The 12,809-nt window shown below is 36.8% G+C and overlaps 1 protein-coding gene across 7 annotated transcripts; it reads left to right on the top strand.

Annotated features, from left to right (window-relative positions):
• Positions 1-317: 317 nt before the first annotated feature.
• Positions 318-10,089, top strand: LOC108676497. Of its 7 annotated transcripts, none has more exons than XM_047880601.1 (4): positions 757-1,053; positions 1,391-1,634; positions 8,600-8,679; positions 9,265-10,089. In XM_047880601.1, the coding sequence occupies exons 2-4, from the start codon at positions 1,602-1,604 to the stop codon at positions 9,962-9,964; spliced, it is 813 nt and encodes a 270-aa protein (XP_047736557.1). In that variant the 5' UTR covers positions 757-1,053; positions 1,391-1,601; the 3' UTR covers positions 9,965-10,089. The 7 variants fall into 7 exon arrangements, with proteins under 7 accessions (XP_047736559.1, XP_047736557.1, XP_018020064.1 ...); XM_018164575.2 differs by lacking the exon at positions 757-1,053 and adding an exon at positions 1,089-1,195; XM_047880603.1 differs by lacking the exons at positions 757-1,053; positions 1,391-1,634 and adding an exon at positions 318-358.
• Positions 10,090-12,809: the final 2,720 nt, after the last annotated feature.

The following is a 12,809-nucleotide window of genomic DNA, read 5'->3' as shown; positions in this document are numbered from 1 at the left end:
CTTCAATGTTCATGTATAACAAATTGGGAGATACTGCTCACGCTCGAAAATTTTATTTCTAAAATACTAATTTGTTATATAATTATTGCAATAGCTGTTCTCAATAATTTTATTTTAATTTTGCCGCCTTTAATTCGGAAAAATAATTAATAAAGTATCAGAACCCGTCAAAGTATGAATATGCAATATGAATATTACTCCGTATTAGCAATATTGAATTTTATATGAATCTGTAAGACCAATTTAGAACATGGCAACCATGAATTTAGAATGCTTGGAAAGAACGTAGATGTGCGGAACCGCACTCAAAGCGCATCCATTTCAATGTTTGTGCTGCAACCATAAAACATGAAGTAAGGTACTGGCCTTGGGCTCATAATAATAAACGTTCAATAGAGACTGCCTTGGCAAGGCTACGCACGGGTCATGCTGGTGTTAGGGCCCATTTAGCCCGCTTCAAGATGTGTGACAGTCCACTCTGCACCTGCGGTTCTCCTAAAACCATAGAACATTTGCTGCTTCACTTCCCTCAGCATGCCCCTGTGGCTGTGCGAGCCAATTTAACCAATACTCTAGCTCGGCTCAATGTCCCCGTCAGTTGAACAGACGTGTACGTGATGAACAGACGTGTACGTGAATAACGTGATGAACAGCCGTCACACTGCAGAACTTGCTTGGCGGCAGGCGGGGCCGCGGGGGCACCTATCCTAGCCGTATCCAGTACTTAATAGTTGATGCAGTAGCTACAATGCTACATTTTTAACAGCTACTAACACCCTTCATTTGCTCTGAGAAATGCGTTAGCTCTCTTAGTCCCGATTTAACTAACTAAAACTTGTGGGTAACTAACACTCGAATCATACACATTTAGGTACTTACTGCTGGCAATGATCTGAGTGCCTAATTTGAGGGGAGCAGAAACACTCTCTGCAGTCTTTTTAGGAACAGGTTTTAGGACTTCTGTGTATCGCCGGTCGTGACTGCTCTTTGTAGAGTTTGTTGCTGCTCACCTTAAATCCATCCTTAATCTTTGATCCTTCAGAGACAGCCCACGTGAGTTTTGTTTGTTTGTGAGCTAGCAACTCACAGACCACAGTCCCATATTGGCATATTCTTAGACCAACTTGGTCAGAAGAAGCTCCAGGCTGTGCTACTGCTGCCCAGGCTGGACCTTTGATAGATTCCGCAATCTCATGTGAGGCATAGTGCAGGGCAATGAGGGCATGTCCGTAGATACTAATCCGGAATGAATTATGAATATGAATAATGAATGAATAATTTTTTTTGATTTTTTTTATGAATGAATAATTTTTAACTCTTCTCATGCAAATAGTCACATATGTTATCTTACCTAATAGCAGCAATCTCCTAACCAGTCCGCTTTTTACAGTGTCTTATCCCTGACGTCTAATCTAATACCAATGTCTGGTCGAGGGGCTACCTTGGACAAGTCTCCAGAGCTCCTTCCAAATTTTGACTAAAGAAGAAGAAGAATGTTTGTGCTGTCGAGTTGCGGGAGGTCCGGTAATAGTTGATTTATTTGTTATAATAAATTTAAATTGTGAAATCTTCAAAGTTACCATCACTGCATCACACCCTATATGCCTTTAAAAGCTGTGTTCATTCCTATTGAGGTATTTTATCTATAGTTAGACAATGTATTGAATAAGATTAGAAATGCTCATTAGCCTCATTTCATGATACAAGTTTAAGTTTGAAGTTGATAGGATCATAGGGTTAGCCTGTTAGGCAGCGGGCAGCCTACGGCAGGTACCGGTATATATTTGCAAGATAAGTCAATGGTCTGTTGTTTATTTTTGCTTCATTTGAGCAATTATGGTTTCCAAATCTGGGTGCGTTATGTTATGTCATGTGTACTTTGAATGTGCAAAAATGATAACTATCATATGAAAATTGTTACGTAGGTTATCATAGCACGAATCGCAATAGAGTATCAAGATTGCAGTTCTGCCACCACCCTTCATTGAATTATCCTGCATTTTTTCTAAAATTCAATAATCTCTCTTCCAGCAAAGTTTGCAAAATTCATTAGCTGCATAAAATACTCTCTGCTGTGGTGTTCGAGTTCTGGTTGACATGACATCCGTTTGCATGTTAAATTAAATAGCAAGAACTTTTGTTAAATGTTAACAATTAGATTGGGGTAAATCATCAAGCGGTAAACTTGCAGTTCCAAAAATGGCGGGAAAGCTCTAATCGCGCGGCTCTGAAGGCAATCTATATAGATAATAATATAATCCACGCCTACGCTGGACTCTGGAGGAAGTTCAAACTTCAGAGGTGGAACTTAATGCAGTAAATTTGCAGTAAGTCAGAAAATACCAGAAAAATAACAGATTTAGGCATATATACCAGATCTAAAATATTCATACCAGACACCTTTTGAAAATACCAGATTTGTGAAATCTGGTATAGAAATATACCATCTGGCAACGCTGGTTCAGCGTTACTTGAAATCTACAGACGATGTTGCCATTCCATTCAGATGAAAACTGTGTCTTGTCTAAATCAGAACTGTGTCGGATGGCTTTGTGGCCCGCGCCGAGTGCTGTGCGGCGTGAAATTGATGACCGTGATTTGCGCCAACGCCTGATCGAAGAAAATGTAATTAGATTGATTTGCGTGAGAAATTTCCCTGTTTATATACATCTTCCTGAGTGTGGCACGTGCATGGACTTTGTAAATAAATTTGCGCCTCGTAAATGGCTTTTCATGGCCAAGATATGGAATTCATGGCTGGGTAAAATGGAATCACAGCTGGCAAATCCATAAAACCAAGGCTCAAAAAATTCAGTTGCGGCTCGCCAGTAGATATATTCCATGCCTGGTTTGGACAGTGGTTGCATTGCAATAACACAATTATTTGTCAGATTGTCACAATGAAATTTTATTTAACAAATGTGCCAATGGTATAAAATATGATATAATTAATAGGAGATATGACCTACTTCCACTGTGCAGAGAGTGGATGAATATTGCAAGATCTTTGGCGACGCTTCAGTAGCAAAATTTTCACCTTCAGAAGATCTTGCCAACACATTTAGATTGAAATTCTTGTATTTAATATATTGTCAGTCTTCGGCCAACTATTTAGAAAAAAGTAAGGTGTCCGGTATGTTGGATGGATCAGGATGCAGCGAAGCTTGTCCAGAAGTCAGTTGCAATGAGTTCCCGCTAAAAAATGTAAACGTTTTTTCGATTGCATAGTTGCGGTCACATTAGAGCGGTCAGACTGCATTATCACATGTTCAGTTGACACTTGCTGTACAATTGGACTGTTTTTAGGGCAAAATTAGTTATTTGGGGTAACACGTGCATGCAACCTTGTAAATAAGTTCATGGCTTGTAAATAGTTTTTCATCACTCAGCATAATTGGCTTTTCATTAAAAATTACCCGGCGACGCATCTTGAAAATGGTCGGCAACGCTTTGGGCTTAAAAACCCATATATTGGCAACGCTGCTTTCACCTTCTGCACCCTAGACCTACTTTTGCTTTTACGTACAAGCATTTGAACACAATTTGGCATGTATTTGACCAAAGTTGAACACATTTTAGATTTTTAGTTACTTGCTCATCATGATACGATTGATACCAATTACCAGCATTACCAGGTCCTAATTACAGCACAAATTAGCTTTGCCATTGTTGAACAGTCTTCTTTCTGCTTTCAGGAGTCTTTGTTTGATTATAGCCCCTAAGTTTTCAATGGGATTGATGTCTGAGAATTTTCAGGCCAGTAAAAAATCTCCAGTCCACTTTCTTCAAAGAAAGAATGTGCGCATATTACGTGAAATATGGCATGGTGCGTGATCCTGTTGGCGCTAGCTAGTTCCAATGAAGATCTTGGTCCGAGCAATCAAATTAGATGCAAATAAGTGTACATAGTGATAGTTCACTTTCTACCAAGCAATTTACACAATGAATGTTACTTTCAAGTTTCAAGCTAAAAAAAGTGATTTAAAAATGCACAAAAAAGTTTCTAAATTCTAATTATACCAACTTTGTTTTGAATATCTTACCCAATGAATGGGTAATCATCCACCTGATGAAAATGTTAGTTTTGATGTTATGATTGTTACCTTGCATCTTGTTCACAACTTGTAAGATCAACTTGACAAACTGTCCCACTCACTGTGAGAGCAATGTCAAATTTAATTTTTAAACTACTAGTTAGGCTGTAACTAGATTAAAGTGAAATTGAAATGTGGAACTTTAAACAATATTTTAAAAATTGTGGTGACTTGTGAATTGTGATGCCTTTTACAATGTTTTTTTTTATATTAGTAAGCTAATGAATGCTCAAATATTTGTTTATCTTTGATCATAATGAAAATTATACATCTAAGAAGAGAAAAAATGTAGAAAATATAGGAAATACCATATAAATTTAAGTGGAATGCAAATAGAAGTGAAAATGCCACAAATATTTTCCTTTCTTCAATCAAGTCTGAAAAAAATAACGTATTTTCAGCACTTTTTTTAAAGTATCATTTTTAGCTTTCCTAAGAACCAATTTCAATGATATTAGCACCATAACTCTTGTTGTAGGCTATCTATTCTAACTAAAATAAAACATTTTAGTTGAGGCTTTGACTGCAGGTGGGTGGGAGGGATGGGTATGACCAACAGGTATGAATAGTATAAATTAACCAAAAAGCAGAATTGAACAGAATAAATTCGCTTGATGAATAAATGATATTCAAATAATGAATGAATTATGATTGAATGGTAAATGATGAATGAATGGTAAATAAATGATGAATGAATGGTAAATAAATGATAAATAAATGATGATAGCATTCATTGATAGCATTCATTGATTCATTGATCAATGAATGATCTATGAATGATCAATAAATGATCTATGAATGAACAATGCATGATATATGGATGATTTCTGACTGGTCTATAAATGATCAATTAATGATAAATGAATAATAAATGCATGATGCTGGTGGGTTTGTTGATGCATTCAATATATGATAGAGAAAAGATGAATAAATGATAGGTAAGTGATGGTTGAGTGATGGGTGAAAGATAAACATATTTTAGGTAGGTAAATGATTAGTAACTGATAATAATAAATCATTAAATGACAATAAATGAAAATGATATGTTGATGATAACTATGAATGATGATAATACTAAATGATAAATAATATTTAATTCATAATACCTGTACTACTAGTACCACATCATGACTAGTACCTAATACCACATCACTGGCTGCCATCCCTGGCCTAGGCTCACAAGCACTTGACAAATTTCAATAGTTAGTAGAGCAATAGGTAACGGGGAGGTGCAAGTAAACAAGTCCATGTAAAAATGTTTTTGTAACAGTAAAATTGTCCTGGTCAGTCAATTATATGCAATTAACTCCTAATCCTTGAAATATGAACCCAAATGGAAAGACACTCTCACATCATTAAATTACTGAATATGACTGAATATGAACTATGGTACTGCCATTGCCATCCACATATGGCATGGGTGTTGGACTCAAAAGTTGCCTTTTTGCAATTTCTAGATATGTGACTAGCTAGACTGTGTGACTAGCTGCAGAGATATGAAATTTTGAGAGCATTCTCAAAGAACTGTTAGCTTTATTTTATTTTATCTTTCATTTACATAATAATGTGCTAGCAAAGTGTTTTTTTTTAGCACAAAGTGGTACCCTTTGAGAATCACAGCTGAGCAAATGAACAAAAAAATTCTAGAAAAAAATGGCATAGTTATAACTAAATATTTTTTCATTTCCTAACACAAGCTGCTCAGATTAATCTGCCACTTGAGCATGACTTTTAAAATCAAATGCATCCTGCATTCTTGATCAGAAAATGCCTGTCCACCATTTTGGTAGTTTTGTTGTGGTTTGTGCACTGTTTGTGCACATACTTTCTTGAAGAGTTATTTTTTTACCTCAAATATTTTTGTAAAGTGAGAAGCTGGAAGCTGGCTAGGATGGATCAGAATTAATATATGAACCATCATTTCTAGAATTCCATCCTGGTCAGCACCTTTCATTCTTCAGCTGAAATTCCTCCCCATAACCTTCTCTAGTCAGCAACCCTCAATTGTCAGCTGCAATTTTCACCACCCATAACCTTCTTGTCAGCAACTCTCAAATGTCAGTGGCAATTTTCACCACCCATAACCTTCTTGTCAGCAACTCTCAATCGTCAGCTGCAATTTTCACCACCCATAACCTTCTTGTCAGCAACTCTCAATCGTCAGCTGCAATTTTCCTCCCCCCCCCATAGCCTCCACCAGTCAGCACTTCATATTTTCAAGCTACAATTTCAACCAATTGCATTCAATGATGCATTATTTCAGGGGTAAAAAAAAAGCTGAATCATAAAATTTTAAGATGCTTGATCTCAGGGCAGGGCAGCTGCTACTCCATTTACAATGTGTGCCGAACTTCAGATCATTAGAGAACAGGGCCCATACTTTCAAAAAAAGTTAAGAGATCGTAAGTTTATCAGCCAATCATTGACGGCCTTTCAAGCAAAATCCACCAATCATAGACAAGAAAATAGTGCGTAAGTACTTACGTTCACTTAATCATAGACAAGAAAATAGAGCGTAAGAACTTACGTTCACTTAATCATAGACAAGAAAATAGTGCGTAAGTACTTACGTTCACTTAATCATAGACAAGAAATAGAGCGTAAGTACTTACGTTCACATAGCGAGTTTTGAAAGTATGGGCCCAGGTTTTCAGATTATAACTTGAATCGGAACCATCAGATAATTAATAAGTCTTTCAAATAATTATTAAATTGTGAAATTTATCATGCAAAATACAAATTCATGCTCAGGCTTGAGATTTCAATGCATATACAGTATACATTAAATAGCTATAAATAAATCTAATTTCATATTGATACATGAATGCTTAGAAGGCTGAAAAATAATTTATTAATAATTTTGGGAAATTATGCAATAAATGCAAGATATTTACACATTGGTTAATATTTTAGGTAGTACAGGAGAGACAATGAACTTGTATGGAACCTACAAATGAACCAGTGAAGTGATCTCTTGAATGCATTGCTGAATCTTTTTAGAACTCCAATCCTCATACCTGTATTTATGACTCCTATCTTCATACTGTCAAGTGGGGTGACTTTGGCCAACTTTTATTATTTTGTTTTGCTGTCTGTTGTAGTGGCCTGTTGTTTCTGTTGTAGTGGTGGCCAAAGTCACCCCCAGTGGCCAAAATCACCCCTTTTGATGGTGCCTGTATTTATGACTCCAATCTTCATACCTGTATTTACATCCATCACCACAATCTGTTGCTGCCAATGAATTCTTGGAGAGCTTATCCTCTTATATGAAGTGTAATTTTTTATTGTAAGGTTAAAGAACTTAGTGTTCTAGGCTTAAAATTTCCCAGATATTTCTATTCCGGTTTGGTAACTAAGCATACGTGTTCTTCTGAATTGTTTTGTTTTCAAATACTATTCATCAAAAAATTTATGTGAATTTGATCTCTTTTACCATTAAATTGAATAAGGGATATGTTACAGACACATCTAATATCTGACTGATCTTTCTGTTGATAAAAGAACCTCCTTATGAGAAAGGACTCTCACAATGAACCTTATTCCTCTTGGAATATGATGTTATTCATTTCATTATTCACCTACTTGATATATAAATAATCATTGATCATTTCATTATACTATATGAAAATGAAATGAATGACACCCACCTGTAGAGAGGCTGCTCTAGGTCCTATTTATTCCTGGAGGGTTGCCTAGATTTTTGTTTAGAATAATAATCTTTTATGTTTGATTTTTTAGACCCATTGGTAGGAGTATTGGATCAATATAAAAATTTGTGATTTGCATTTTCTCTCGTGGCTGGTAGTTGTTGAAGCTATCCTGCTGATACTTGGGTCATACAAGAATTCTATGGCTATGAGCTCAATACTGCACGGGGGCCAAAAGACACCCAAATTAACTCCCTATGAGCTCAATACTGCACGGGGGCCAAAAGACACCCAAATTAACTGGGGCCAAAAGATACCCAAATTAACTCCCTATGAGCTCAATACTGCACGGGGGCCAAAAGATACCCAAATTAACTCCCACAATCTTAGCCTAAAAATTCAAAGAGCAAGAAATATTTGATGAAAATTATGGAATCTGCATATTTGACAGTGATGTGGGTGAGCTGTGCAGAGTTAGATCATCCCACCAGATCCAAAAGTTTTACAAATGGCCAATGCTGTCTGATGGGAGAACCTGCTAATCTTGGGGAAATATTTCATACAAATATATTTTAATTCACTGCATTCCTGTGAAAGCTGTGATGAATGTTATTCACACCAATCAATTAAATTGCAATTTCAATTAATTACACCAGCTAATTAATAAATTTATGATGCTGATCTGGAAGATAATTTCAATTCCATAAATTGATATTCTTTAATTAAAAAATAGCCTGCATATGGGCGTTTGAACGCAAGTATTCAAGTTGACATGTAGACATTCTCAACACAAAACCTAAAGTTATTCTTATTTCAAACCTATTAAGCAATTATTTATAATTATGATATTATTTTCAGTGCGTGGCTGCGTCTTCACCCCAGGCCGCAGGGCAGCGCAGTATGGCAGCCTTGTTTAGAACGCTGCTTGGGGTGACTAGGTGAGAAATTTGTTATTTTAATATTATTTAAACCTTTGCATATTTCATTATTGGTAGGTTTTGCTAGCACAATATGCTCAAAGTTTAAGAAAGTTTTAATCAAGATTGACTTAATTTGAATGTATAGAACCAGCCATTTAAAGTATGGTTGAAATTTGCAAATAACTTCACTAGCCGGCGAAATTCCATTTATTTTTTTATCTATCTGTTATCCTATTGAGGTGATTGTTGGTAAGAAAGTAGGCCAAAGTTTTTTTCCTTGAGTTGATCTTATGTCATCACTCATTTAAGTTTAATTTATATCTAAATAATAATGGCTTGAGATTTCATGTATTGATGGGCAGGAGTTCCTGTTTTTAAGAAACTGTAAAAATAATTTCTATTAACAGATGTGTACCTCGGGCATCCAGCAGCAATATATTTTTTATTTACAGCACTGCTATCGCTTTACAGCGATATATTTTTTATTTTATTTACTCATTTTATATATTTTTAAATCACAATTTTTTAATTGCAATCACTGCATCTCACTGCCTAGTCCGGTTTACTTTGACCAAGTCTTGACAATTTTTTTTTATTCTACAGGAGCCCACTGCGGAAAATGGCAACCCAGAAGCAGGCATGTGATATCCAGCGCAAGCTTGAGAATGGCACTTACTCTCTGATGCTAGAACCTCTTGTTCTTGCGGTTGACTACTCGAACCAGGTTTATTTACACAAGGATGGACTAAACCAAGATTTTATAAGACATCTCCAAGGGCTGGATGATTGGCCAGAGGAAAGTTATCCAACCCAGAAGTTGAAGTCATCCAGTTTCGGGGACTATGAGTTTAACCTGGGAATTATCCCCTCGAGATATTTTGAGTCCAGGGAGAAGCTGGACTCCCTGTACTCTCAGCAGTGGCAATATGAAGAACCGTTTCATCTGGACGAGGGAGTGGAGACTGTGGAAAAAATTTCATTTCAGAAGGCCTTGGAACTTCTGACTATGACGATCTCCTGTAACATGGATTTTTATTTGGCAAATCACGAGGAAATGGAAAAGGATTTAGGTCGAAAATTGGGTAATTTTGATCGAGATGACGAGAAATTAGTGAAAGGTTTGGAAGAGGAGCTGTTTTATAACCAAGTTATTAAGATGATCGGAGAAAGCGAGGATGATGACCGGGCAACCTTTACAGTGATGCTCAAAGACTTCAGGAAGTTGTTAGATGATGGAAATAGCACGTTCGCTACAGCAAAACACGGAGAATATTATCTATTTTTTCACCATCTTACATCATAGCTAGCCTAAGTTGTGCATAAACTTTGTTTTCTACCTCAAGAGGACGTTTGCTTCTAGTAAATTTGGTGTGTATAGCTAAGGTGCTAAACATTTAGTGCTGTGAATATAGTCAAGGTCCTAAACATTTNGTGAATATATGTTTGTTTAGTGATCTCGCTGTCTTGAATCACGCTATCAAGAATACAGTCAAATAAAAATGTGCATCTTTTGAACTTGATCAGATTAAATATTTTGGTTAAATGGAAGCTGTCACCTTAGAAAAAACTCCTATGACTTTGCAGTTGATTATGAAAAACTTGAGAAATGAATTTTTGTGACCAAATTTCCTAGTCAAAAAATTTTATTGTATTCAAATCTGCGTTTCTGGGTGGAATTGTGATAGAAAATAATTCTCCTAATTTTGAGAGCACATTTATCTGCTGCTTAAACTCAGAGCAGTTTGCCCAGTATGGCTGTAGCATTTTGGTGGTTAATTCTTCAATATGGCTAGAGCATTTCTTTAATTTCCACGAGCTTCGACCATTAATTAATAATTAATATTCACCACTTTCAGTGCATCCTATATTTTTCTCCCGTCATGGCTTCCACAGGAGAGGAATTGTATATATTTTATATAGAGAATTTTAATAAACTTTAAATGATCCATCAACTTATTTTCCAATTATCGACAAATTTGACCATGGCAGCCACCATAGACTAGGTTCTTATGATATCAATTTTCCTAAAACTCTTCTTATATAAAATATCTTCTTTCAGCAAGCCGCCTGTGTCCATTTTATAAGCCTATGTCCAGTAATGCCGCTGACTGCTGACATGGGCGGCTAAAAAATGTTTAAACGGTAATAATTTCCTAGACAAACTCCATAAAGTCTCCAAATTGATGCGACGATTTAATTGAGTGGCTTTGACCGAAAACTTGAACAAAATCAATTAGCGGTCGTGTTTTAAATTTTGAAGAGCGTTTCCTACAAATATTTGTGCTGATTTACGAATGCATGACATATAGACAATTTTAGCATAAATACGTTTAGTACTTGTGCGGAAGTAACATAACATATTGATCTCGGCGCTGAAGTGTAGGCCTGATGTGGCCTGTCGCCGATTCTTTTCCTTTTCGTGCCTTGTTCACAGAAGATCTAATATAGTTCATTTAACCGGATATTTTCATGACTGACGATAGTTTAGATAGTTCTTGGATAGATAGTGACGATAGATAGTACAGATAGTAGTAGGAGTTCATCGAAGATCGAAGAAAATAAAACGCCGCCTACAATGTTGAGTGGTTAAATTTAACTTGTTTCGCTTTTAATGAAACGCTTTATCAAAGATGTTGTACATTACCAATATACATAAAATGTAACTGATTAGATGTACAGAAGACCATACAGCCTGCTGCTATAGTGTGCCAGCGTCAAGTGTACACCAAAATAATTAAAAGGGATCTTGATAGTTGTATATCTTCGTAACAACCACCAGCAAGTACGGTCAATGCCTCTAACTTCGCCACAACACTTATGTTACCGGGGCCATAGTTTCAAAACTCGCTAAGTGAACGTAAGTACTTACGCTCTATTTTCTTGTCTACGATTGGTGCATTTTGCTTGAAAGGCCGTCAATGATTGGAGGAAGAACTTACGGTCTCTAAACTCTTTTTGAAGGTATCTTGTCCGGCCGTCAAATGAAACTTCTTAAACTAAACTTACAAATTTAGAGCACTGTGTAACTGGCTTTTTATTTGTATTGGTTGGCGATCGAACCCAATAAATCGTAATTTTAACCACTATTACACGGGTAAAATCGACGAGTTAAGTGCAGTAGCTGCTGTACGAGTGGTGGCTTATGTGTCGTTGAATGTAGCTGGATCTGGGCTTATACTTTAAAAAAAAGTCAAGAGATCGTAAGTTCATCAGCCAATCATTGACGGCCTTTCAAGCAAAATCCACCAATCATAGACAAGAAAATAGAGCGTAAGGACTAACGTTAACTTAGCGAGTTTTGAAAGTATGGCCAATGATCGTCCGCCCCTGCACCACTACCAGCGAGGAGAAGCAAGCAACAGCATCGTGCATCAGCTGGTCCAAACGAGGGAAGATGCGTGATGGAGGGGCGATCTACCATGACCTGGGACTGCTACGTCCGAAACGTATGCTAAGGACGCTGTCGGGGCTTATAACGCGTTCAAGAACAGTCTAGATACTAAAGCTATGGAAAAATATATGTTCAAATTTGAAATGCATAGCACCATATTGAACCCGGTGGAAGTCGAATAGCTACTTGAAACTATCGTCAGTCATGAAAAGATCCGGTCAAATGACACGATATTAGATCTTCTGTGAACAAGGCACGAAAAGGAAAAGAATCGGCGACAGGCCACATCAGGCCTACACTGCAGCGCCGACATCACTATGTGAGTTAAAAAGAGATCTAGTTCGTGCATTTAACAATGGCTGGACAGAAAATAAAAAAGATAGTCGAAAAGCCCTCAACCGCCTCTAGAGAAAAGCCATCTACGGCCTCTAGAATAAAAAATAAAACCAAATCAGCCCAGCTAGAGATGGAAGTTTGCAAGTACTGCAAAGAGATCTCTCTGAGCGCAGTCCAGACAGTTACCTGTGGACGATGTGAAGATCTCATTTGTATCAGCTGTTCAAAGTTGAGCTCTAAGGAGTACTCATTTCTCCAGAAATCTAAATTGCTTCATTGGTTTTGCCGTGATTGCGAAAAACAAACTCTTGGTGCTCGAAAAAGAGAGGAGTTGGTGGAAGAGCACGGCAATGAGTCGAAATTGTTGAATGATGTAGTAAACTCCTTGAGTGAGATGGTGCGCTCGCTGAGTGACAAACTG

Source organism: Hyalella azteca, unplaced genomic scaffold (genome assembly GCF_000764305.2).
Source record: "Hyalella azteca isolate HAZT.00-mixed unplaced genomic scaffold, Hazt_2.0.2 contig5680, whole genome shotgun sequence".
In the NCBI taxonomy this organism is placed as follows: domain Eukaryota; kingdom Metazoa; phylum Arthropoda; class Malacostraca; order Amphipoda; family Hyalellidae; genus Hyalella; species Hyalella azteca.
This window is presented reverse-complemented; position numbering and strand designations above follow the sequence as displayed.

Excerpts from the sequence above, each read along its gene's own strand:
- LOC108676497 (XM_047880601.1), top strand. The coding sequence starts at position 1,602 with ATGCCTTTAAAAGCTGTGTTCATTCCTATTGAG. Across the intron at positions 1,635-8,599 it reads CTGTGTTCATTCCTATTGAG|TGCGTGGCTGCGTCTTCACC; the intron begins GTATTTTATCTA and ends TATTATTTTCAG. Across the intron at positions 8,680-9,264 it reads ACGCTGCTTGGGGTGACTAG|GAGCCCACTGCGGAAAATGG; the intron begins GTGAGAAATTTG and ends TTTATTCTACAG.